Source organism: Trachurus trachurus (genome assembly GCF_905171665.1).
Source record: "Trachurus trachurus genome assembly, chromosome: 14".
Lineage (NCBI taxonomy): Eukaryota > Metazoa > Chordata > Actinopteri > Carangiformes > Carangidae > Trachurus > Trachurus trachurus.
Genome location: NC_139903.1, coordinates 7,461,379 through 7,489,324, shown reverse-complemented (window position 1 = coordinate 7,489,324; position 27,946 = coordinate 7,461,379). Strand labels below are relative to the sequence as shown.

The window sequence follows — 27,946 nt, the reverse complement described above, 5'->3', positions numbered from 1 at the left end:
CGTAGCGTAGCTCTGAGCAGCTCGCGGCTCTGCTACGCCGTTCTAAAAATAGCTTGCACCGACAATTAAAGGTAACGAACCTACTCCTAAATCTATACATAGGGATTATAGCAATGGGCCAATTTGCCAAAATGTTGAGCTATCCCTTTAAACTCTTATATTGACGCGTTTTGCTCTCTGGTGCCTCTTACAGTCTCTTTTTACAGCACTGTCTCACAGACGGAGGAACATGAGCATCGTAGAAAAGCGAAAGCTGACGTAAAATGGCTCTTCTTGTTCTTCTTCTTCCTCCTCTGCCATAACCAGCTTCAACAGTGATCTAGCTACGACATCTTCCCTAAATGTCAATAAGACGTCACTATGATGTTGATTTTTAAAGTCAAACCAGACTTTCTGATTAATAAGTGAGAGGATGAACGTCTGAATGTGAGGTGAAGTTGCCTCCAACTGTCTGTTCAAACTCTAGGGAACAAAAACAATAGATGCGTTTTCTTTTTTTTCTTCTTACCGCAGCATTTTTCCATTATGATGAAGTCACTGAGACGTTCTTTTCCCACCTTTGAACAGGAAGTGGGTCATTTCTTATTGTGCGTGGGTCGTTTTTTTTGTGTGTGTGTGTGTTTTTTTCCTGTGGTATTTATCTGCGGCTTCCTGTCGGGCCGGGTCTCTTCTTTCTCACTTTCTGTGTTTCCCTCCTTTCATACATTCCTCCCTCTGTCCCTCTCTTTGTCACCTGGACTCCCCTGTTGTTTGTGGTATCGCACAATGAAGGTGAAGTCTGATCCTGTCACACGCTGTCACTCTCGTCTCCTCCTGGTCTGATGATAAAGATGATGATGACTTCTGCACAAATGCAATGGAAAGTGTTGTGAAAGTGCCTTTACTTTGCTCCCTGGTTATTAAACTACCCATTTTTATATAGTGATTCACATTGACTTTGACCCAGGTTGGTATGTCCTCAGGTTTTAATGCGCATACCAAAGACTTTGAACAACTTCCTGCAGTAACGATGAGTTTCTTCAGCTCATTTTCTAGACAAAATCCTGCTGCAGCCTTGTGCTTCTCCACTGAGGACAAATTCCTACTACAGTATCCAGGTTAAACTCACCATGACTGGATCATATTGCAGCCCCCCGACCCCCCGGGGGGTCCTTAATACAAAAGTAATTGTCTTCTCAGAAGCCACTCATAGGGAGGTTTATCATTCCCAGAGGCCGGTGTTCATTTTTAAACCTGATGATGCAGCTCAATGTTTCCTGGTTCACTGGTTCCTGGTTAATGGTTAATGACCAGGAGGAGGAGGATGCAAAATGTCTTAACTGTTTAATATGCTCTTATTGACCTTGTTGGATTTAGAGTTGCTGGGTGTGTGTGTGTGTCTTTATGTGCTGATAGCAGGTCAGTTATCAGTGTGTGTGTGTGTGTGTGTGTGTGTATGTGTAGGTTTTTGGCTGCGACATCGATGTTTGATTGTTAAATGTTAAAAGTGAAGTATGTGGGGCAGATCGGTGCAGGAATGCTGAGCTTGTTATACGTGACAGCTACAGATTTCGGGCCGCGGTGTGAACGCTGCCCAGCAACACACACACACACACACACACATGAACACATGTTAAACTCTGCAGACGTCGCTGATCTCGCTGCACCACCACGACAACGATAACAACAGCAGCACGGCGTTCCCTTTCCCGCAACTCGCTGCTTTTCACCGTCAGTTCCCCGACTTCCACCTTTTCAAAAACAGCTTCCTCTCTGCTTCACTGTTTGATCAGAGACAATGGGACTGATGTGTTTCAGGTCCTGTGGGAGAATCCAGAGTCACAGAAGTGAAGTCACAGCAGCCGATCCCTCGTCTGTTTTTAAGATTCACATGTGCAAAAAAAAAAAAAGAAGAAAAGATTAGAGTATAATGGTTCATGTAAATGGATTTACAACTTCGCTTCAGTTGCACTTCTTTATCATTATCATGTCTCTTTGCTGTGATTTGCACATTTTTGTGTTGCAGTTAAAAATACTTCCCGGTACAACGAGAGTGAGTTTTGATCTGATAAAGAAGGAAATTGTTCCTCTTCAAGGTGTAAATAAGGTCAAAGATGGCTCTATTTAAATTCCTGTAAAAAGACTCAGTCAAAACACACACACACACACACACACATACACCCTCATCTCAGCTCAAGTCTCTTAGTCTCTTTGTCTTTTCTGGCTCCACGACATTGTTAGAAAACCACAGGTTATGACACACGACATTCACATGTTTTTGCCTCCTTTCCTTTCTCAGGTGTCGGTAATTATTGCTTCATGAGTCACTCTTTTTTATTTCTTTTTATGGTGAAACTGTCGAACCGACATTAGGAGACTAATCTCAGAACCGGATCGACTTTACGGACGAGTTGAAACGCTCGTCTGAGTGAAACCAGCCCTGTGCTCGCAGCGACAAGCAGGTCGTTCTTTTGTTATTTCAAATTACACCTGCCTTTTGTCCTGTGGACGTGTCTGAAGTCGTTTCTCTCATCAGACAAAGCGTCGACCGTTAACGGCAGATTTCTGAGACACAAACGGTTCATGTCGCTGCACAGTCGAACCCTCCTCACCTCATCATCTTTATTTAACTTAAAGGTTAAAAGGTGCAGGACACAACCGTATGGAGCTTAAAAGAAACATAGAAAATAGAAAAAGTGCTAAGAAATAAAATGACAATAAAAAGCCACAAAAAGATTAAGAAGAACAAATGAAAACTTTAACAATTATTAAAATATTAAAATAAGTGTGATCAAATCAGCTAAAACAGGAACATAAAGTGAAGAAAGTTTTAGATTCTTCTGTTTCGGTTTTCCCAAAACTCAAATCATCTGACCGATCAGCTGTCTGGGTGTGATGAGAGTCGCATTACAGTAAAAGAAAGAAATCAAATGATGTGAAGCGGTTAAAGATCAATAAGAGCTTCACCTTCAACATAAAAGAATAAAACCCCGACACACAGAGCACAGTGACGTCAATGAGTACGATAATAAAATCTTAGATGATACAGTGAGTTCAGGGGTTTGACCTGAGGCAGCAGGTGGAAAATGTTACAATCATTATTACATCATTGTATTAAGTAATAATCAATAATATATAACCCAAAAACTGATAAGAAGTTGGCTGAATGAGCGTTTTAATACAGTGCAGAGGAGATGAGAGTTTATTTCTATAAAAGGAAGAAAAGTGAGAGGTGAACACACAAAGTTTTTATCAATTAAAAAGACAAAATACTGATATTTGTTCAATATTTGTGCCTTTATATGGAGATGATCACGTTTGTGAAGTTTATGTCTTTGGATCTGGTCAAAAACAACATACTTTTAGTTTTATCTTATGATTAGTCAGTGAAACTTGTAGATTAGAAAAACTCTCTGTCACCTCTCTCTGTCACTCTCGGTTTATCTCTCTCTCTCTGTCGGCCTGACGCCTGGTGGTCCGGTCTCGTGGCTTCATGGTGAAGGTCATGCGCGAACACATAATCACTATTGAAAGACAAAAAAAAAAAAAAAAAGGAGGGGGAAAGAATTTAACACCCCCCCTCCCCTCCATCCTTCATTCCTCCCTCTCTCCATCAGACTCACTCACTCCTTCATAAACTCACCGTGTCCTGGTTTGACACGTCGTTGAGTGTTTTTATTCTTTAAATATCTGCTCTTTAAACTCTTCAGCCTCTCAAAGCTCGGCCCCTCTCTCCTCTAACACTGTGACCCACTGTGGGTTTTTTTACATCAGTTTACAGACGGGGGCTGATCCCTGTTTACGTGTTTGTTTGACCTATGCGTCACATGTGTGTTTAAATGGTTTTAAAGCTGCGATCCAGAGGTCCAGCCGCTGTCATCAGGGTCAGGCAGGGTCAGTCAGACCGGAAACACACCAGAGAGACTGTTACAGACTAGTTCAGCCAGAAAAGTAGTTTAACAGTCTGTAACAGTACAAACGGTCAGAAACAGTCTGTAGGGGTCGGAAACAGTTGTTTGAAACTGTCAGAAACAGTCTGTTAGAGCCTCTAACAGTCAGAAACAGCCTGCAACAATCTGCAGCCATCTTTATCTTTTTGTTACAGTTTGTAGCATCTGTAATAGTCTGAAAGAGTTTGAAACAGTCTGTAAAAGTCAGCAACAGTCTCTAATAGTCTGTTAAAGTCTGAAACAGTCTGCAACAATCTGCAACAGTCTCTAATAATCTGTAACGGTCACAAACAGTCTCTTATAGCCAGAAACCACCTGAAACAGCCTGTAACAATCTGCAACAGTCTCTGAGAGTCTGAAAGAGTCTCTAAGAGTCTGTATCATCTGTAATAGTCTCTTACAGTCTGAAAACGTTTGAAACTGTCAAAAAACAGTCTCAAATAGTCATAAACAGTCTGTAACAGTCTTCAACACTCTGAAACAGCAGTCTCTTAATAGTCAGAAACGGTCAGTAAAAGTCTGAAACTGTCTCTTACAGTCTGAAAAAGTTTGAAACCGTCTTTACTAGTCGAAAAACAGTTTGTAATACTCAGAAACAGTCAGTAACAGTCTGTAGCAGTATTCAACACTCTGAAACAGTCTCTAATAGTTAGAACCAGTCAGTAACAGTCTGAGTCTTCAGCTCTTTGCTCCTCTCTCCGTGTGACACTGTGTTAACAGTTAGAAAATGCATAGCTGAGCCAAACACAATAGAAAACAATAGAGGAGGCAGGGGAGGGTCTCACTGAGAGCTGATGGTGTCATTAGGACTCAGTCTGTCCCACATAACACACACACACACACACACACACATCATTGTTGTTGTTGAGTGGTGAGTTTGGATGCGTCTCAGGTTTATGGTCTGGACAGATGAACGTGTTCATGTCATGATGACGTAGTAAAACTCACCTGCCTGTTGAGTTTCATTCACTCATTGATGGTTTTTAAAGTTGTTGTGTGGATGTTTGTGACTTCGCTCAGTTCAGTGATGATGATGATGAGCTGTTGAACTTCAGCTCATTAAAGAATCACAGAGATAAAAGTTACAACTCGGGGAGGAATGAGGCTGATGTCGGGGGATAGTTGGTCTTTGTGGCTCTTTTTTTTTTGAGGGTGGGTGGGTTGGTTGGGGGGGAGTCTGGGAGGTCACCCACCCATCCAACCACTGCCTCCTCCCCCTCCTCCTCCTCCTCCTCCTCCTCCTCCTCCTCCTCCGTCCTCCCTCCTGCCTTGGCCAGTCTCCATGTGCCGGGCTCAGGGCCTTGGGAATGAATGGCGCCCAGGCTCTGCTCCGTCTTTGAAGCCAGCCAGGAATGCGAGGCCTCTTTTCTTTCTTTTCTTTTTTTCTCCTCTCTCTCTCTTCCTCCCTTCTCTCTCTCTCCCTCTCTCTCTCTCTCTCTCTCTCTTTCTCTCTCTCTCTGTTGTTCAGCAGCTCTATCTGCAGCAGAAGCCGCAGCAGCAGCAGTGAAATATTCCCTCCGCTGCGCTCATTGTGCAGCAGCGGAGAGTCCGGACGTCACCGGCTGGCCAATCAGTGGCTCGGTCGGTGGGGGGAGAAGAGACTGAGTGGAAGTCTTCAGTCTAATATCTGCTCTGTCCTGGTTACTGGTCCAACGAGCGAGCGGCCGACTGCTCGCTCTGCAGCAGCGACAGCAAAGATTAAAGATGTTCTGAATGAGAAACATCTCTGATTTAAACCGAATCCTTAGGAAACTTGTTTTGTTGTTTTTTTCACTCTGATGGAAATTAGGAAAGTCAGCGACTCGGCCGTGAAGTGAAGTTTGGGTGAGTTTCTTTTTTAGTTTTTAGTTTTCTTGCCGCATCTTTGTGTTAAAGTTTCTTCCAACATCTCGTTGTGACTGTTGATCCAGTTTCGTCCGACTGTGTTAGTGTCCAGCTTCTCCTCCTCCTCCTCTACCTCTTCCTCCTCCTCCTCCTGCTGCTGCTGCTGTTGTCATTGTTCACTTCTCTTGTGTCTTGTTGTTGTGGTTTGCGTGTGAGGGTATTTGTCTGGGCCGGTCACCCTCTGCCTCACCCTCCTCCCTCCCTCCCTCCCTCTCTCCCTCCATCTCCCCTCTCTGTACATTTTGTCACTGCCTGTCCCCTCCATCACTTCCACTTGAGCGCTCCCCCTGTTTGGGAGCCTCTCTGTGTTCGCAGAGGGAAGGGAAGAGAAGAGGAGGGCTGGATACCACACACACACACACACACACACATAGGGACACACACAGGGACACACCATAGATCAGAAGCCCCTTCATAAACACACGGAAAAACCCTTTAATACTGTAGTTTGAAAGGCTCCTGGGAGCTGGTTTTGTCTCTATGCTAAACGACCACCTAGGATCATCTTTGATTCAGCCACACAACTCTGAGAATATTTAAAATAAGTTTTCTGTCGTCCCATGGAGGTATTTCTGTATCTGTTGGTGGGAAAGTTGTGTTTTTTGTTTGGTGAAACCTACCTTGCACAAACATTTGTTGTATGTTGCACCTCCCATCAGCGCCGCGTCTCTTCTTTATAGTTGTTTAAAGCGTCAGAGTTGATGAACTGGTTGACTTGTCTTTGTTTCACTGGTAATTTTGACCTTCTGCGTGTGAATGACAGGTATGCAACTTCAATGTGATGACAAAAAGTCAACAAAAAGGCATCTAGGTCAGTCTGTTTGCTCTGTCATCACAGGCCACAGTAAAGAAAGACTGAACTGACTGAAGATGACCTGAAACTTTTTATCCACTGTTGTGTGGTCACATTTTCAGCTCGTGCAGGTATTTAAAAAAGGAATATGAAGCAAATCCTTCTTTGTATCAGGAGGAAAGTCCCCGGTGCTGCTCATACGTCCGTCACATGACTAATCTTCCCATATTTCTGCAGCTTCGTATGGAATTCCTCACATTTTTTCCTGAGTGTGCTGCAACGTGCACGACCCCCCCGACCTCAGCAGGGCCTTTAATTAGAGGCCTCGTTGAGTTGATGCAGACTGCAGACTCCTTCAGCAGGTGGTTACAGTAAATGTACTGACCTAAAAAGACCCAAGAACCAAGCCACAGTAAACCGTGTCGCCCACAAAAGAAATGACATAAAGCTTTTATAACACACCTTTCATACAAACAGTGAAGCCTTCTTTTCCAAGTGTCAACAGCGCCTGTTTTTTCTCAGGAAACTTCACAGACTCCCGGTTCACCAGTCAGTTTTAGTTGCTTTTTTACAAATGTTTCATTGAATCAGTCACCTTCAACATAACATATCAGCCTGGTTTGGTGTCCAACATCCATCGCAAACCCACTAAACAAAACCATAACAATGAGCAGTAAAATAATCAGGACCGGCACAAGAACTACTTCTCAGCGTTTACAACAGAAGGACTAAACAAAAAGGTTTTCCAAATAGCTTCAAACGCCACTCACACACTGCACAGTGACTACTACAGTCCACTACCCTCAGGTCTGAGATACAGATCCCTTGTTTTTAAAACCAGGAGAGCCATGACTAGTTTTGAACCTTCATCGATCAGATTATTGAACAGCTGATCTTGTCTGGCTTGTGTATGCTAGTTAGGGTGTGTGTGTGTGTGTGTGTGTGTGTCTTTCTCATCTTAACATTTGTATTTATCTATCTATTTAAATATGCATTGATGCTCTTCACGACTGAAGTTCCTAAATGGAAAAATAAAGTTCTTTGAAGTTAAAGTTGAAGTTGAAAAACCAGATAGAAGCTAATAGACTTTAAACGCTTAATTCTCAGTGTTTTTAAATGATTATACTGCTCAATCCTATTCAACATCAAACAGACTAAAAACTGTAACTGTAAAATGTTTGAACATCTTTGAAAGTCTGTGATTGAGAAAGTGAAATGAAAAAAGTCATGAAAAAACCATTTGAAACTTTAATAAGTAGAGTTATAAAGGATTTTCCCTCAGTTCTGCCGTCTACAGTACCAGCATCAATTCAATGTATTTTATTTGGGAGGGACAATGCAAGTTAATGGACATCATTGTATGCAATCCAATAATGTTTCCACCTGTTGTCCCTAGTAGATGTTCCCTAGATAAAAATAAAAACACAATATAAACAGATAATCACATTCTTAAAACAAGAGAACAGTAGATACATCTGGTAAAGTGCGGACATGCCTCGAGTACAAACAATAACAAAGTGCAATCAGTGCATATAGCAGTACATTGTACCGTAAAGTGCAGTAGTCATTAGATAAACATGTTTAAATATCAGTCAAATATACATTCAGTAATGTAATTCTAAAGTACACCGTTGTAATCTGCATTGTACCTGTATTATTTACCATTATTGGCACAATCATACCCTAAACTACAGTACATAACATATTCACATCTCTACTCTACTCTAATGGAGGAAAAGAAACATGAACTCTTTCATTTCAGAGGAGACTGAGATGATTTGTGTTTACAACTTCTACCAAATGGAGGAGGAAGGAAAAAAAAAAAAACACAACTTTTCACAGGTGGAATTTGACCCAGAAACCAAAGGCGGAGATTCTTTCACAGGTGACTTACGGCCATCTGGCACCTTGATGGTGTTTCAGCAGAAACCAGAGTGTAAATAAAAACAGCCGTGTCATTCAAGTAGATGGGATGATATGCCCAGCTGCTATTTTAACACAAGCATGCGTGTTTTCTGTTGTCAAACTGTCATGGTGGATGATGGGATGGGACGTGTGTGTGGAGGGAAAAAAGACACGAGTTTCAGTCACTCGCTGGTTTTATTTTTAATTTTTTTTTTTCAGATTTCTGTTGTTTTTTTTTATTTTATTTCACAAAAATCAAAATCATTGACACAAATCCATAATTGTAAAGAAATAAATACGTTCAACACGCAAAATTACACCAAAAAGCAAGGGCAAAAAAAAAAAAGAAAACACCAATAAAAGTGAAAATTATGTACAGAAAAAAAATTATAATAATAAAATGGTTTTATTTTTTTCAGATTTCTGTTTATTTGTGCGTCTGATAACCGGTCTTGTTGTGTTTTGTGTTTCTGTCCCTCAGGAGCGACCGAGCCGGCGATCTCAGGAGGATTTGCCTAAACAAAATAGGAGCGGGAAGGAAAATGACCTAGTTAGCGACGACGAGCGACAGCGATGGACAACCTGGTGGCGTGAGTGTGTTGGTGGTAAATCCTCCAACTCCTCCACCGCCACACACACACACACACACACACAGACACACACACAAAGTTTCACCCGGCGAGGCGAGAAGAAGCCACATGCATCAGCGCACAGCCATCATCATCATCACCACCATCCTCCATGGATTCCTACAGCTTCCACTTTGAGAGAATGAGCAACGTGGACCTGCATCCTCTGAGGCTCTCGCCCGTCAGCCGGCTCTCGCCCGCCAAGTCCAGCAGCAGCATCGTCGACCAGCTCGCCGCCCAACGCCACCACAACAACCACAACCACCACCACCACCACCATCACCACCATCAGCACGGGAAAGGAGACTCGGCCTACAGCTCCTTCTCCGGGGGCTCCACCGCCGCGCCCGACTACAACCCGTCCCCGTTGTTCCTCCCGGACGACTTCAGCCACTACGCCGACCTGAAGTATGTGAAGTCCATCTACCATCCCGCCCACGCCGCCGCCGACGCCGCCAAGACGATGGACCAGCTCTACCGCTCCGTCGAAGCCATCTCGCAGCACTACCGCAACAACAACGCCGACTCCAACTCCGCCGACCTCAACAACGGTTTCCACGCCACCACCAACAACAACAAAGCGCTCTCTAAACCCGCTCCTCTTCCTCCTCCGCCGCCGCCGGCTCCTCCAGCTCGTATGGACAGTTTCATCGCCACGAAGAATCTGGAGAACAGCAGCAGGATAAACCACCAGCACCACCACCAGCAGCAGCAGCAGCAGCAGCAGCAGCAGCAGCACGGTTCGGAGTTTCAGCAGCAGCCGAGACCGATGACGCACTACAACAACCGTGTCCACGCCAGCAGCAGGAGCCCGGAGAAGCCACAGCCGAATCCAGATGACTCCTCCAACTTCAACAACAGCGACGCGGTGTACTCGGTGTGGCGAGGTGGAGGCGTCCAGCAGCCGCCGGTCTACAGGTCGCACCTCCAGACTCAGGACCAGACCCGGGCGGCGGCAGCGGCGAATCCGGAGTATCTGTTCATCACGGATAACAAGTCGTCGTCCGTCCTGAGCGAGAAGCCCAGACAGCTCTCAACAACCGGCGCCGGATGCAACGGAGACCTGAAGTCCAACAACGGGAGCAGCAGCAGCGGCCACAAGAAGAAAAGGGCGCACTCGGCCCACGACTGGAGTCAAGGGTCGGAGCTACCGCTGCCACCGCCGCCGCTACAGCAGCAACGAGCCGCCAGCCCGTGGAACGTCGCTCCGAGCTTCATCAACAGCAGCGTCACACACAAAGGCCAGTTCTACTTCGTCACAGGAGTGTGTAGTAGTAATAATAATAATAAGACGACGTCCGACCACGGGATGAGGACGTACTCGGCGTCCGAGTGCGGCTACGGCATCGGCAGCGAGGGCTCGACCACCAGCGCGGCCGCAGCTGCGACGATGATGATGATGGAGAAGAACCGGATCAGAGAGAAGGAGAGAAGCCACAGCACGATGGAGAATCTGTTCCGGCCGCTGCAGGACAGTCCTCGCTTCGCCAGCGGCACGACGCTGGACGACGGCGACGTCTTCATATCCAACAAAGAGCTGAGGAGTCACGACCAGGAGAACTACAGGCCGTCGCTCATCTCCGCGCTCTCCTCTCGCAGCCTCGACACGCTGGAGGAGATCGACTTCATCCAGAGCCGCGACAACATCGGCCGCCACTCCGCCAACAACCCCATATTCTACTGCGGCCCCGACGGGAGCTGCTCGCCGCCACCGACACCGACGCTGACGCCTTCGCCGACGCAAACCAAGGAGGAGCTGCCGCCGAAGAGAGGGAAGCGTCAGCCGCTAGGAGATGTAGCCAGCGAGAGGATCAACAAAGAAACGACGCCTCTTCTCTATCACCTGACCGAGGCCAACCGGGCGGCGATGCAGCCGAAGAAGGACGTCGGTGTGAAAGGCAGAGAGGCCGTCCTCAACAACAAAACGGCACACGGAGACGTGGCGAAGGCGAAGGCGAAGGACAGAGTTGACGACGTCTCTGCGGCCTGCAACACTCTGGACGACTCCTTTAAGAAGTACTACAAGGAGAAGCTGAAGGACGCTCAGTCCAAAGTGCTGAGGGAGACGTCGTTCAAGAGGAGAGACCTGCAGCTGTCGTGGCCGCACCGCGTCCGACAGAAGCCCGAGCTCAGGCCGACGGCCGTCCACGCCTTCTCCCCGTCTCAGGACTCGGAGACGTCCACCGACACTCTGACTCCGTCGTCCGTGGCCCCGGCCGAGGAGACGGAGAGACGCAGCATCAAGGAGCTGGAGGTGGAGGAGGTGAATCGGAGGGAAGTCGACCCGGAGACTGAGAAGGAAAACGGGCGACCGGCTAATCTGGCTCAGCCTCAGGCGGCGACGACGCGCATCGGCGGTCGAAGGCGCTTGACGCCGGAGCAGAAGAAGATGTGCTACTCCGAACCGGAGAAGCTCAACCAGCTCGGCGGCGGCACAACGACTCCTTCCCCCTTCCACTCCGCCTGCCGCTCCTTTGGCAACGAATGTGAGAGCGTTTTTGCGTCCGAATGCGAGCGTGAACGCGAGCAGCAGCAGCAGCAGGGAGAGCAGCAGGGGCTGGTGGCGGCTCGGAGGAAGCTGTTCGAGACCCGAGGTCGAGCTCTGTCGGCCTCGAGCGCCTCCAAGACGAACCTGAAGCACCTGCAGCACAAGGCGCTGGTGGAGTACATGGAGCGTAAAACGGGGCAGAAAGTGGCCGAGCCGCAGCAGCCGGCGGCGGCGGCTCAGAGACAGAGACACTCGCTGGGGGAGAAACCGTTCGACTGGGGGCCGAGGCCTCTGTCGGCCAACCATGACGGCAGAAGCGCGAAGAAGAAGCCCCACAGACCTCACTCTGCAGGACGCATCCTCGACTCCTCCAGCAGCTCCATCAGGTAAGGAGAGAGAAATGTGTTGTTGTATTTTATTCTTTTTTTATACAAAAGACACGCACATCCTACAAACAATTAAAACTAGGTGCTGGACCACAATGAGGAGTGAATCAAACTCTCTCAAGGACCTCCCACACTCCCCACACTCCAAGACAGAAATAGGCATAAACACACAATTAATCATAAAGTACTGTAGAGCAAATTAAATACTGTTTTCCGTCTCCTATCCTTATTTTCACTCCTTTCTTGCAGAGTCCTAGCCTAGAAATCTAGACGCACCCTAGCGGCAGCAAATATATTTGCTCCGTAGGTGGGTCTAGAAACGAGCTTAGAGAGTCGTTGGGCGGGCTTAACGCGATGACAACATACATTTTAATTGGCTTGTCAGGCTAACGTCATCCTGCTCTTTGCTCTGATTGGTCGTAGCGCTACCCTATTGGTGCAGAGGCAGTTTGAAAGACAGCCTTCATCCCCCTGGATTGAGCCGAGGTCTACCAGTCGTTGCCAGACTAGACATGTTAATGATATAGTCTGGCTTGTCAGGCTAGCAGAGTCCCTTTTCTCCTGTTGAAGGGTAACCAAGGCGCTCTATAATGCAAAGTGTCCTTATTGCACAAAATCCTAAATTTAACTGATTCTAGCTTCTCCATCCTATAAATAATATACTTGACCGCTACCCAATCCTCGATTTTAGGTGGATCTGTTTTTAAATAAAAATTTTAAATCCTGTTTTTTAATTTTTTTTCGATCTAGGTATGCACAGTTCTTCTCGGCTCAGTCCTGCTCAGGCCAGTACGCCGGGCAGCTGGGTCCGTCCAGGTGGAGGGAGAGCCACGGTCCGTCTCAGGGGAAGTGTGCTTCAGTGGAGAGTCTGTTGGACCAACCAGAGCCTCCCAGTTTCTTCAGGAGCAGATCGACATCCACGCCACACGCTCTTGAGGTGAGTCATCATGTCAAAGGTGTCTTGAAAAACGCAGCCATGTGTCCAGTGTAACTCAACAATGTGTAGAAAAGAAACTTTATTAGAAAGAAACTAATTTGTTCCCGTTCTTCTCCTGCAGGCTCACGACTACGAGAATGATGAACTCCCAGTCGATCCTATGGAAACGTGCAGGTATGCAACAGCACTGCAGACAAATTAAGACATTTTTTCACTGGTTTTAGGTCAAGAGAGTATTAGGTCAGTGATGTGTGTGTGTGCAGACTTTAAATCTCGACTTGATTCACTTTGGCGCCGGGAAGTCAACCAACACTGACCGACCTGCTTTAACAAACCTGAATTCCTCTTTTAAGAGACTTTAACGTGGACTCTGGTCTCTGACTGGCCCAGTTCTTAGAAAACCGCTGTGATTTAGTGGAATATCAAATTATACAGCTCTGGAAAAAAATTAAGAGACCACTCCAAAATTGTTCTTAATAAATCAGCTTCTCTACATGTTTGGCAGCCGTTCGATTCCAGTGTCTATTGAATTTCAACACAAGCTCACCTCATGATACTTAATGAGGCCCTAATCAGGTGATCACCTGAACCAAATCATATTTAATGAAGTTTATAGAAAAAAAAACACTGCTGCGATTAAAAGATTGGGGTTATTGCACCAATGTTGATTACTGAACTCTTCCTAAGTTAAAGAAAAATGAGTGTTGTATTGTTTAAAAATGAATATGATCTTGTTTTCTTTTACATTATTATTATTATTCGAGGTCTAAAAACACTGGAACTTTTTTGTTATTTTGACCAGTTGCCATTTTCTGCAAATAAAATGACAATATATTTATCTCAAATTTGGGAGAAATGTTGTCAGTAGTTTATAGAATAAAACAAAAAGTGTTCATTTTACTTAAACACTTACCTATAAATAGAAAAGAAACAGAGAAATTGATCATTTTGAAGTCGTCTCTTATTTTTTTCCAGAGCGTGTCCAGTTGCTTTCGATTTAACCTCCTTTGAGATCCAGAGCTGTATTTTCCTGAATTCTTCTCTCTGTGAAATATTTTCATGAAAATCAAATGTTTAACGTCAAAACCAAGACTTTTCACATTTTGAATTATTATTATGTGATTTGATCCTTTTTGTATTAATGCGTATAATATTTAAATTTTTTAAGGTAAAAGGGGTAGGGGTATATAAGCTTTGGCTTCAACCTACACCCTTTCGGTTATAATATAAGCTTGATATATACCGAAATAAATTTTAAAAAATTCATTCATTATGGTCTATGTTTCAGTGCCCAGCCAGACGTCTCAGTGGTAAAAATGAATATGATCTTGGTTTCTTTTGCATTATTATTATTATTCGAGGTCTAAAAACACTGAAACTTTTAGTTATTTCGACCAGTTGCCATTTTCTGCAAATAAATGCTCTAAATGACAATATTTTTATCTCAAATTTGGGAGAAATGTTGTCAGTAGTTTATAGAATAAAACAAAAAAGTGTTAAACACATACCTATAAATAGAAAAGAAACAGAGAAACTGATCATCTTGAAGTTGTCTCTTAATTTTTTCCAGGGCTGTATTTTCCTGAATTCTTCTCTCTGGGAAATATTAATATAAAAATCAATAAATGTTTCCTGTAAAAAAAAAAACAAGACTTTTCACATTTTGAATTATTATGGTCTATGTTTCAGTGCCCAGCCAGACGTCTCTGTGGTGGATCCCGTCCACGTGGGCCACCAGCAGCAGCAGCAGCAGCAGCCGCAGCAGCCGCAGCAGCCGCAGCAGCAGGTCCGTGTGGTTGCACAGCGAGGGAAGTCGATGGAGGAGCTCGGGGCTTCGAAGTTAACGCGACTGTCGGCGATGAGTAAAAGCTCAGAGCAGCTGGATCAACTGCGGAGACGTTCGAATGGACCGGCGCCGGCAGAAAGAGACAAAGGAAGGAGCGGCGGCGTGTCGTTCATGGCGGAGGTCAGAGAAGCCCAGGGCCAAGAGAGGGCGAGGAGGAAACAACATGTAAGAGAGGACGTGGGGAAAGACTCTCAGGGACAGACACAAAACCAAACCCAGAGGAAACTCCTGTTGAAGCAGAACTCAGAACCAGGAGAGAACGTGACGGAGGCAACGAGGAGCTCCAGTAGATCCACCTCCCCTTCGTCTGGGTCTCACGGCCCGTTCACAGACGAGTTCAGGTCCAACAGGCGGAGCAGCGAGACTTCATCCAACCCGACTTCACCCAGAGGAGTCGAGTCCGGCGAGAGGGAGGCGAAGTCGTCGAGCCCGGCTCAGATGAAGCCTCCGGGCGAAAACAGGTCGTGTCTCAGGTGAGTGAATCATCAGGTTTGAATGTTTCAGCTCATTAAACTTAAACTGCAGCAGGTGAGATTCTGTAAATATGATTCATCCTGAGTCGGGACGTCACGATAACTTGTTTTCACAATTAATTATTAATCGTAAAGATTCCTAAATACTGTCATTTTCCATAAAGATTATGTCAGAACCATAAACTGTAGGCAGATCAGCGCAACTCGCACAGAACAAAAACAAACATATTAAGTTGACAACGGCTCGCCAGCCTGTAAAATATGCCACAAAAAAGTAGGAAGGAAAAGAGGAAATACGTCTAATATCTATCACCACATTGCAGAATACACACCCGGCTTTATACTGTAGAAAGTGTAATATATAAAGATAAATGCACAGATACTGAGTTAAATTAAAACGTAACACTGAATTGGTAGGAATTCAAATGTTAGTGTGTTATTTGTAAGGGAAAAAAAACGATAAAAATAAACTTAAACATTTGGAATAGATGATAATTAATGATTAAATATTTCAAATATTTCCCCTGGAGGATTAATAATTGGTCATATTAATAGATACTTAAAACATTTTGTGTATATTATTAGTAATGTAATTATATATGGACTATATTTGATCTTACACATTCATAGTGTTGTGAAATTAATAATAATTGTGATAATCATAATACCATGATTATTTCTGACAATAATCGCACCAAGAAAATCTATAATTGTGACATGATCCCTAATCCTGAGAGTTAATTCTTGATCATAAAATCCAAGCAACACGCACATCCCAAAAAGTTAAGACCGGTGCTGGACCACAGAGGAAAAACGATGATGAAAAGAACTGGACTATAGTTCCCGACTGAATTTAATAGTCACACAACGTATGTAACGTTTCGGGCGTCTGCCCTTCATCAGACATGAAAAAATCCTTAAATGAGTGGACCGGTCACCTGAGAAGTCATGTGACATAATTAAACTAGATGAATATGAAAAAAAGGGTCAAATACAAAGATGTAAAGAAAACAATCAACATGCACAATATTATCTTATGCATTATGCATTATGGACTATCTCCCAAGTATGGAAGATTTTAAAGCTAGGATCAAGGACTATTGACTGCTACATGCACATGTTCTCTCACCGAACGCAGCTGGTAATTATACTGTAATGATGTGATTTGCTGTTACTGTTTTAGCTGTTTTTACGTTTGTTTTGTTGATGTTGTCCAAATGTGTACTTGATGTGGATGTACTGTGCTGCTTTCTTGGCCAGGACCCCCTTGCAAAAGAGATTCTGAATCTCAATGGGATTATTCCTGGTTAAATAAAGGTTAAATTAAATATATATATATATATATATATATATATATATATATATATATATATATATATATATATATATATATATATATTACCTTATCTTTATTCCTGATCACAACTCTTTTAACTTCCTGCAGAGTCAGAACTTCTCCAGACAGAGAGCAGTCGGTGGACGAACCGAGCGGCGACGTCCTCCCGACGCCCGATCCGAACCAGGAAGTGTCTCTGAGCCGCGGCGTCACCACCGACCCGTCGCTATGGATACTCCCGCCGGACGAGGCCGAGATCAAAGAGCTCACGGTCCGCGATCCGCCGCCGCTGACGGACGGAGGCGCTGATGATGACGATCCGTCCACCTGCTCGGCGAGGCCGCAGGCGCAGACAAGCGAGGCCTCTGTGTCTCCGTCCACCGTCGAGTCGGACGTCACTCAGCAGGAGGAGGAAGAGGAGGAGGAGGAAGAGGAGGAGGAGGAGGAGAAAAACCTGCACAGTGAAGAGGAGAAGCAGGAGATGGAGGAGAGGGGAGCGGCGGAGGGGGAGACAGAGACGCAGCAGGGTCGGCGGCCCGAGTGGGAGGAGCTGGTGAGAGCGGCGGTCCAGGCCGACCAATCGCTGGCCAGAGTGCTCTACCCGCTGGCCAATAGGAAGACGGCGCTGATGCTGATGGAGCAGCTGCTGTCGGAGGACACGCTGCTGATGGAGGAGCACTACAAGAAGAAGCAGGAGCAGAGCGGAGCCGCAGAAAGGTAAACGTCGTTCACACCTGCTGAGACTTTAGTGCTGCCTGGGTGAGAGACGTAAAGAGGAAGTACGTACGATTTTTACCTTAAAACCCTCCTGTTGTCCTCCTGGGTCAGGGAAGGAAGCGAAAGAAAGATGGAGAGAGGGAACAGATTCGTTCAAGGAAGGAAGAAGGGTCGAATGAAGGAATGGAAAAAGGAAGGAAAGAAAGATGGAGGGAGGGAACAGATTCGTTCAAGGAAGGAAGAAGGGTCGAATGAAGGAATGGAAAAAGGAAGGAAAGAAAGATGGAGGGAAGAAACAGATCAGGTCAATTGGATCAAAAGAGGAAGGAAGAAGAAGTAAGGACGAAGGGAAGGAAGGAAGGAAGGAAGGAAGGAAGGAAGGGAAAAAGAAGGAAAGAAAGATGGAGGGAGGGAACAGATTCGTTCAAGTAAGAAGAAGGAAGGAAGAAGGGAAGGAAGGGAAAAAGGAAGGAAAGAAAGATGGAGGGAGGGAACAGATTATTTCAAGGAAGGAAGACGAAAGGAAAGAAGGAAGGGAAAAAGGAATGAATACACATAACAAATAACGTTATCCACCGCTCCATGGATCGATTTCTCGCCGACTTCGTTGAAAACAAATGCACATGGCCGTGACCGGTCCTGCATAGTTCCCCTTTAATGAAACGATGCACAAGAACTTCACAGAAAATAGACGTAAAACTGTACAAACTGGCATCAAACAAAAACCAGAGTCCTCAGCTGTCCCTCTGCTCAGAAGCAGCTGTGTACAGATGTGTAGCCGGAGAGAAGAGTCCAGAAGATCCGTCACACTAAAGTTAATCAGGATTCCTCGTCTTATGTTTCTCTGGGAAACTTCACACTGGTTTGGTTTCTAATGACGCGTTGACCTGAACTCCACCAGTGCTGTGTTACCTTCAGTTGCATCACAGACACACACACACACACACACACACACACACACACATACACACACACACCTGGCTCTCTGCTATCTGCTTAACCTGCACTCAGATTTATGCTGCTGTAATCATTACCTCAGACACTTAGAGACTGAACACACACACAAACCTCAGTGTTTTGTAACATCTAGCGAACGTCTGGTCTGGTCTTTATTTAAATGGTTGAATTTATCGGTCACATCAACAGTAAAACAACAAACTTCATCTGATTTAAACTCGTCTTTCTTCTTTTATTCCTCCAGTGCTGCTGAACCAGACAAAGCAGCCGAAGCGTCTCCGTGTGTTGTTCCTGCTGCTGACGACCTCAGACCTCAGAGCTCAGAGCTGCAGAGCACAACCGACGTCACTGAGAAGAAGGTAATTGTTTGCAACAATCAGAACAGTGATAGGCCAATAAAACTGAAATGAGACCTGAGAGGATGAAGCTTCGCTCTGTGGTTTATATATAGATGTTAAATTGTGTTTTTCTTTTTGAAGCATCATTTTAGTTGTGGTGTTGCATCTTCACACCAGTTCAATTCGATTATGATTCACCAGTCTACGATTCGGTTCAATCCGATTATACGATGCATTTCGATACATCACATCCTCAGTTTTCTATGTTACCACACATGGCCTTTTCATTAATTAACATAAATGGTCAGATAAATGTGATATTTGCATAAAATAAAATAGAAAATATCATTTAAATGCATTTCCACAATACAGCAGCCTCCTTGAAGTCTGAACACACAAAGAAAAAGAAAAGCTTATAGCCTACTTAAAGATGCACTTGTTGACTTCTCAAAAACAAAATGTAAATCTTGGCATTTTGCTTTAAAATAAAATAAATCACTGTCTCTGTATGTGAACATGACCATCAAACTTGAATGAATTATTTGGATTTAAAAATCAATTCAGAGTCTCGTTGCATCTTTGAAACGATTATCTTCTCACATCAAGTCTCTGACTCGTTTCTCTCCCCCGGTTTAAATCCTCAGCGTCTGTTGGCGTCCTACATCGAGGAGCGTCTCCACTCCCTGGAGGAGACCCGCGACGCGCTGCAGACCGAGATCAAGGAGAACGTGGCCCGCGGCGAGGCGCTGGAGGAGCTGGTCCGTGAGCGCTGTCAGCCCGTGGAGCTGGAGCGGTACAACCTGTTCATCGGAGACCTGGAGCGCGTGGTGAGCCTGCTGCTGCACCTCTCCGCTCGGCTGGCCCGGGTGCAGAACGCCCTGAGCACCGTCGACCAGAACACGGACGCCGAGGAGAAGGTGAGTGAAGCGAAGTGGTTTAAGTCCTTTTTTATTTCTTTTTTGGCTCCAGTTACATAATTGTGTGATTGTGATGCAGCTGCCAACAGGGATTGTTATGAAATCTGTTGTTGGTGCGTTCACTGACCCTCCAAAATCTGAGATTTCTGCATAATCCTTTCATTTTTGGCTTTGTTTTTTGGTTTGAGCTGCCACTTCGGAAACATCAGGATTGTTCAAGTCTTACATCACAGGGCCCTGATTTAAAGGGATAGTTCAACATTTTGGCAAATTGGCCCATTGCCGTGATTGTCGGTGCAAGCTAATTTTAGAACAGCGGAGCAGAGCCGTGAGCTGCCCAGAGCTACGCTACGGAGGCTAATGGGATTTCTTGGTTTCCCTCATCAAACTCAACAAATACACAATCCAACAACTCCAAAACACTCTCTTGGACAAGATGTGAGGTAAATACAGAGACTGCTTGCTGAAAAACTGTCCCTGAAGGCATCGCGCATCAGCGGTTTTGCAGGAATTTACCTCGAAAACAACTCTGTCTGGTAACGTTCTGTTATTATCTCATAGCGTGGTGAATGTGCAGGTCACAACTTGTCCACCAGAGCGTTTTGGAGTTGTTGGATTGTGCATTTGATGAGTTAGATGAGGGAAACCAAGAAATCCCATTAGTCTCCGTAGCGTAGCTCTGAGCAGCTCGCGGCTCTGCCCCGCCGTTCTAAAAATAGCTTGCACCGACAATTAAAGGTAACGAACCTACTGCTATGACTATAGTGATTATGGCAATGGGGCAATTTGCCAAAATGTTAAACTATCCCTTTAAAAGTTTTAGAAGCGCAAGTAGAAAATTTAGGGGCACACACTTTAAATCCACTTGCAAAGCAAATATTCACATTTCCTTTTGTATAGGCGCAAGTAGATGAAAGATGTACTTGTACTGCCTCAAATTTTAGGAGCAAAACGCCCCCATTTAGGGTGTAAAACTCATTTCAGTGTGTCGGTGCTGCACACACACACAGACACACACACATACACACAGACTGACTGATGTGAGTGTCCTGTCAGTGTCACGTCACCTCGTGGATCCATGATTCATTGCAGCTCCTCTCTCAGCTTCAGGTGCTTTTCTGCTGCTGTTGACTCAACAAGAGCAAACAGTGAAGTTGAAGGGCGACGTTAATGGAGTCGAGGTTTCTCACTGTGAGGAATTCAGAAAATGCTTTTTGGCTTTATCTCTGTTTAATTGCCCGTTTTTCCTCTTATCGGTGTTTGAGGCTGAAGATTTATCAGACATTTGAAGATTATTTTTCACATTCCACAGTGCGATAAAGCTGCACTTTACACAAGAGTTTGTTCTCCAGTGGTTTTGATAAAGTGCAAAATAATTATATCAATCTCAACAACAAGCATCCAAACCAGCCACTGCTCATTAAAATAAATCATTAAGTCTTTATTACAGATGCAGTTTTATTCACTTTCTAATTCTCTAAGATCTAACCTGAGCTCTGTTGCTGTTTTCTAAATATCCTGTTTGATTATATTTCAGTATTATTTTCTCATTATGATGCATTAGATTTGTCTCTTCAGCCCTGACAGGCTCTAATGTGTCGGAGCTGATGCTGCTGCTCGCGCGTTAGAGCCTCAGTCGTGTTCTTGCTGTTATCAGCAACACTGGTATTTACACTGACTCACCGAAACTGCAGCCCGGTTTCGATGACATTTGTACCGACCCTGCCCTCTGTTGACACAAGGAAACACTGCGCCTGCTGAGCCGTGGCTGCTGGCAACACAACCACACAGCTTCCACAGCTCACACAGCTCACACATTAAAGGAATAGTTCACCAAAAAAATCTAATTCAGTCATTATTGACTCACCCTCATGCTGATGAATACTCCGGAGTAGTTTTCTTTCTTTTTCAAAATTCTTTTTATTGAGTTTTCATTGGATGTATTTCAACAGCGAATGTCAGGGCACAGGGGATTCACTTCAACACTTCAAAAAATAAATAATAAATTTGTAAATATCAAAGTAAAAACAATGATTATACAGAGTAGTTTTTTTTATTCCTCAAAGAACATCTGGAGACCCGGGAGGGGGGTTCGTAGTCCAACAAAATCCTTATATGAGATAGGGCCCGACATCGTCGTCCACTGCAATCCAAGTGTCCTGAAGGGATATAGTCCAGAGTTTAGTCGAAACCACGTCATTTTGGACATTTTTACAGCCTAAACAGTCCTGTATTGAATTTGCCTGTGATGCGCTCTCGCATTCACACGCAATACAGGACTGTTTAGGCGGCGGACGAGCAGTGTGGAGGAATATTAATGGTTTTTGTAGTTTTATGGAGGTTTTTGTATTGGGTCCTATTGACTCTCATATACAGATTTCGTTGGACTACGAACCGGCCTCCCAGGTCTCCAGATGCACTTTGAGGAATAAAAAACTACTCTGTATGATCATTGTTTTTACTTTGATATTTACAAATTTATTTATTTTTTGAAGTGTTGAAGTAAATCCCCCTGTGCCCTGACATTCGCCGTTGAAATGCATCCAATGAAAACTCAATAAAAAGAATTTTGAAAAAGAAAGAAAACTACTCCGGAGTATTCATCAGCATGAGGGTGAGTCAATAATGACTGAATTTCATTTTGGGGGGAACTATTCCTTTACCTGTAGATTTACATAAAAAATATTAAACTTGGTGGTTAAAAAAAAAAAGCTTTTGCAACAGCTCATTAAAGCAGAAGTAAGCGATCCGGTCGCTTCTTGTCAGCCGATGGAGTTAGCAGTCCCCGCCCTCGTCCCTACGTCACCACATTCACGCGCATCCCTTGGCTGCACACACAGAGAGGACCGCCCCTTTATGCCGTTCTCTCTCCTCATTGGATAAAGGTTTACAGGAGAGCAGAGTGACTGACAGACCTGTGTTTTGAACCAAACACTCAGTTATCACTTATATACTCAGCATGAAGACCGAGAAACAGACAAAATCCACCTCTCTGCAACTTAAAAAAAAAGGTTATGTGCAGAAAATGACAAAAACATGATGTATAAATGATAATCAGAATGAACTATTGACACAGCCAGGCTACCTGTGATATAAGTGATTGCTGTCGGAAGATATAATTATTTAAGGCTTATATTAACACAAATATTCCGCTCACTTCTGCTTTAATTAATCACATGTCTCTCTCTCTCTCTCTCTTCATCTGTCCGCTCAGGAATCTCTGGACAGTCGCCACCGTCTCCTGTGCAAGCAGAGGGAGGACGCCAAAGACCTGAAGGACAACCTGGACCGGAGGGAGAACCTGGTCTCCACCTTCCTGTCGCGGCAGCTGTCGGCCGAGCAGCTGCAGGACTACCGGCGCTTCGTCCAGACCAAGGCCTCGCTGCTCATCCGCCAGAAAGACCTGGAGGAGCGGCAGCGGCTGGGAGAGGAGCAGCTGGAGGCGCTGACCGCCGGCCTCAGTCCGTAGTTGACTCCTCTTATTGCGTCCTGGTGCTGCAGGAGTTCCCATCTTGCAGTTCTTGCTCTTGAACTGAGCGATAAACTGTCGAGACTGTTGCCGCCTGTCTTCCTTTCTTTCTTTCTCTCTGCAGCTGGGATGTTTTCCTGTGACTCTGAGCAGAAGCAGAAGACGGGATTCTTCTGCGTCTCTTCGTGCCTTGTTGGTGTTGGTTGATGTTGTTGTTGTTGCCGTGGATCTTTAACTCCATTAGAGCTGCTGTGTGGGAAAGTTTGCGTCCGCCTCAGTAACTGTCCTTCCTCTTTAATTTCGTTCGGATGGTAGCGACAGACAGCCCCTCAGATCTGCACCTGTGGAAACCTGTTATAAGCTTTAAAGTTGTGTGCTGACCAGTGAGACGGCTTCAGAGACAAGAAGAAGAAGAGGAAGAGAGAGAGTAGCTGGTGTACTGTATCATGTCGGTTTTAAAAAAAAATGTACAATAGATGTAGGAGATTTAATCTTTCTGTTTTCAGATGTTTCTTATTTTTTAATATGTTTCAAATTAAGGCACTAAAAACCAAAAAAGGTGAATGAAAAAAAGCACTTTGTAATGAAACGTAAATGCACATTTCTTCAAATCAGATTTGTTTTCAACATAATTTCAAGTGGAAGCCTTACTCCATCCAGTTAAACTTTTGTTTTGTTGGGGTTTTTTTGTCTTTTATTTTAAATAGGATTGTTGAAATTATGTTCAATAAGAAGGTACATGAGCAGAAACCCTGCAAGATCAAGCAACCTGTAGGAAAACGTCCTCAGCTAATTTCATTTACTTGAGGTTCTGATGATTTCGAGGTGATAAATCTCTTTTAAAGCAACAATTACATCACTGGATATTTTCTCCTAATGTCCCTTTATCGTCACACAACGTGACGCGTGATACTTGAAATACTTTTTATTGTAATGATGAGAGGAAACGTCTACGATCTTCACTTCAGGTGTCTTAAAACTAATTTTCTCTTCACTACCTCCACAGCGTCGCCCCTTCAACACACACCTAACTCCTTTTAAAAGTTTATTTAAACGTTCACACACTTTATAGAGTTTAGTTAAGAAGCTTTTCTCCAATCAAAATCACACACACACCCCCTACAACAGTAATTTTTACATTTTTACACGGCGTCTCTGTTTCTTCGTTAATATTTGTGATTAGTTTTGATAGTTGTATTAATTTCTTTTGTACTGAATCCTCAAGCAGAGACATCAGAGAGGTGATAAAGTGTGTGTGCGTGTGTGTGTGTAGAGCAGAGAGACAGAGCTCCTCTCGGTGTCGATAAAACTCCATTAAGTCATGAAATGATCAAAACAAATAGATCCGGTGAATTTATAAATGTGATGTGATGTAAACAGTAAAGAGCAAGGTTTCCCCTCAGAGAGAGGAAACTCTTCTACCCGTAAAGATTTATTTTTTGTGTGTGTGTGTGTTTGTGTTTCTACTAAAACAGTTTCACCACTTCCTGAAACATTTCTGTGGAGATTTGCGGCCCACAACGCTCTCAGTTTGCTAAACAAACGTATGTTTGTGTTGGTCTTTGTGCTGACGCAGAGCTCAGGGGGTCAGAGAGACTCCGTTGTTCCCGCACGGCTGGAATTTCTCAAGTATGTAAAAGACCGACATGTTGGAGAAGGAGAAAAGAGCGAGGAAATCCTCCCACAGAGGAGCTGCACATGGATAAATACTCACTGTAGTTGTTGCTGTTGTGTGTGTGTGCGTACGTGTGTGTGATGCAACAAATATGAGACGACACAGGTGGAAAAGAGAAGAAGAAGAAGGATCATACTTGTTTAGTTTGGAGGAATTTGACGTTGACAGAAACAGAATCTGTTTTAAAACCAAGAAGATTGAAAAGTTGAGCTCAGTCCCGACCGGACGGAGAAACGACAGAAACATTTCTAAACAACGTTTTTACTGTACCTGCTCTGTTTCACACTTTTTTGTGTTGAGTTGTGTTTTTGTGCCTGTTTGGAGTTGTAAATTCCACGATGCTTGTAATATTGTGCATAAATTAAGATCTCCCTCTCACCCTGCTGTTTCACGTCTCGTCTTTTCTTTTTTTATTTATTGTTTTTCCTTTTACAAAGCATTTTATAAAGTAACACAACATGAACATTGGGTGTTTTCTGTCACAATACTACAGCAAAATAAGTAATCAATCAAGTACATCTTGATATACTTAAGGGCATTTCAGGGGAATACATTTTCCACTGCTTCCACATGTCATTGAATTTAGATTGCTGAAGCCTCATTGAAAAAGTGATTCTGTCCATTACATAAACATCATGCCATTCATTTATAGATGGGATGTCTGGTTTAAGCCATTTTTTTGTAATTGCTTTTCTAGCAGCTCACACTTACATTAGCTGAGTGCACAAGCCCAAAAAGAAGTTTGTCCCAGTTAAATGTAATGTCAATTCCAAATATAGTTACTACTTCTGAATAAACCTTATGCCAGAAAATATTTATTTTTGGACAGGCCCAAGATCCTGTATGGTAGCCATGCTGAGCAGGTGCATGTCTCTTCTTTTCGAGTGTTTTTTACCCAAATTCAGACACTTTGCTCCCCACAGGAGCAGAACTGCATACAGAGGGGGTCTCATGTTTGCAGCTTTGTTAGAATAGTGGAGGATATTTAATATTTTGTCACATTATTTAATTTAAACAGATGAGAGACTTTTAATCTGATGTCACAATTCATCAGTAGGAAACTTTAAGGTTTTTCCAGAGTGCGTCGCTGCCCTCTGTTGGCTCGTCAGCAAACTGCCACTGAGACTGAACTGAGCCGACAGCATCAACTGGTGCAAACATGGTCCTCACTCTGCATTTATATTTTCACTTTATGAGAGATTCATCATCTGTGGGGACAAATAAAAACATAACGCAAAGTGCGTCTTTTAAAAATGCAGTTTTTTTTTAAGACTATTGTATGAAAGTAGGCAAACAGTAAGACATTTTATACTTTGTTACTTAAAGTGTTTTAGGAATCTTGCTTCTAAATTGATTAATTTAGGCTAAAAACTGACAGAAAACTTAAGTTGCAAAAGCATTTATTCTGTCTCTGAGCAGCTGGTTAGCTTAGCTTAGCATAAACACTGGAAACAGGTGGGAACAGGTAACAGTTAATTTTGATTATCATTTATACATCATGTTTTTGTCATTTTTGCAGAGAGGTGGATTTTGTCTGTTTCTCAGTCTTCATGCTGAGAAATACTGACCAGCTCCTGGATCCATCCTCATAGCCTATTGATCATCTATAAAGGCAAAATAAATCAACTTCACCACTGCTGTAAAAAAAAAAAAAAAAAACCAAAACAACTCAGATATTGTTGCTGCTGGAGACATTGACATGTTGACTGGGAAATTTCACGCCTCTCTGACCTGGTTTGTTCAGCCTGACAGTCGCAGGCCGCTTGTTTGTTTGTCTGTCAGCAGCAACACATGCTTATTAAGGGAATCAGCAGAATGGATCTGAGCTCTGAAGGCCGACTGTTCCCATTCCCCCTGAAGGCAGCAGGGACATAAAACAGGGGAATTTAACACCAGAAGAAGATATTTGTCAGGCATTAATTGCATGGTAGCATTTAGAGTGTGTGTGTGTGTGTGTGTGTGTGTGTGTGTGTGTGTGTGTGTGTGTGTGTGTGTGTGTGTGTGTGTGTGTGTGTGTGTGTGTGTGTGTGTGTGTGTGTGTGTGTGTGTGTGTGTGTGGTGGTCCTGTCACACTGCTGCTGGATAATGAGGAGCTTTGCTGCTGATAATCACTGACTGTGTCTTTTTGTGTCTCTGCACTGACGCAGGGGAAAGAAAAATGTTTGATGAAAAACAAACTGTGAGACTCTGCAGCATGAAGAGGTTAAGGCGAGACACTAGAGGTGAATAGGGTAAAAAAAATTAACTAAGAGCTTTTGCCATGAAACTTTCTATGTTTATTACTTACATTGAGACAAATATTTTTTGTATTACATGTTTTGTTAAATATTATGTTTAAATATGGATATGAGACATTATCTAATTAAATATGCATGAATTTGCATACATTTCCAGACCTGAAATCTGAAGACTGGATAAAGCCACTTTCAAAATTCTTGTTTTATTTTGTTGACATATTAAAGTCAAAAGTTTTTTTACAGAGGGGATTTTGGATATATCTTTTTATCACTCTGTAAATGAGAAAATACTGTAACCAGCCCTAAAAGAAAAATCAAATTTCGCCCTGTTTTTAGGTATAAATTGTTGTATAAATCAGGCCGTGAATGATATATCAACAAAATCCTCTGTAAAAACCTTCAGAATATAGACAGGAATACAACTGGAAGGTTTGGTGTCTGTAAGTGCTGCTGAACTGGAGATTTCATGCCCAGAGTATAAGAAAAAACTCATTTTGAGAAAACGGCCTTCAGAGATTCTATTGCAAAAATTCCACAAATTGGCTCTATGCACAGCTCTACTTCCTGAACTTAATGCTGCACCTTTATTCCTCTTACATTATTGGACAAACTGATTGTCCAATAATGTAAAAAAAAAAAAAAAAAAAAAAAAAGAGCTGCCTTAAAAGTGGGAATTTTTATTTTCACTTTTACTGCTTCATGCTGCTCAGTCACTGTGTCAGACTACTGATATTATACAGTGTGAGCCGGAGGTGAGGTGACTCAGTAACGATCAGCCAGGTGCCAAGATCAGAGGCTTCAAAGCCCGACTGTCGGCCTGAACTCTGAACCCACCGTCAGCCTCCTCCTCTCCTCCTCCTCCTCCTCCTCCTCCTCTGACCTTCTCATTACACAACTCAGTTATGAACTTTACCTCCAACAATGCCGAGGTGCTGATTGTAAAGCTGTGCTGGTTTTATTGCGCTGTGATTTATTGCCTCTTCTCTTTACTGCAGATGTTTCTGTCACAGCTCTGCTCTAATTAAGCTAA

At 43.8% G+C, this 27,946-nt stretch overlaps 1 protein-coding gene across 3 annotated transcripts in view; it reads left to right on the top strand.

The window, feature by feature from the left end:
* shroom1 (shroom family member 1) overlaps positions 1 to 25,039 on the top strand; it is a 41,038-nt gene extending 15,999 nt beyond the window's left edge. For all 3 annotated transcript variants that reach the window (XM_083986247.1, XM_083986249.1, XM_083986248.1), the window contains exons 2-9: positions 8,993 to 12,014; positions 12,765 to 12,951; positions 13,073 to 13,125; positions 14,641 to 15,270; positions 16,715 to 17,323; positions 18,525 to 18,639; positions 19,263 to 19,535; positions 22,750 to 25,039. In XM_083986247.1, the coding sequence (XP_083842373.1) occupies positions 9,253 to 12,014; positions 12,765 to 12,951; positions 13,073 to 13,125; positions 14,641 to 15,270; positions 16,715 to 17,323; positions 18,525 to 18,639; positions 19,263 to 19,535; positions 22,750 to 23,004 (4,884 nt within the window). In that variant the 5' untranslated portion in view covers positions 8,993 to 9,252 and the 3' untranslated portion in view covers positions 23,005 to 25,039. The remainder of the gene's footprint in view (positions 1 to 8,992; positions 12,015 to 12,764; positions 12,952 to 13,072; positions 13,126 to 14,640; positions 15,271 to 16,714; positions 17,324 to 18,524; positions 18,640 to 19,262; positions 19,536 to 22,749) is intronic.
* The last annotated feature ends 2,907 nt before the right edge of the window (positions 25,040 to 27,946 follow it).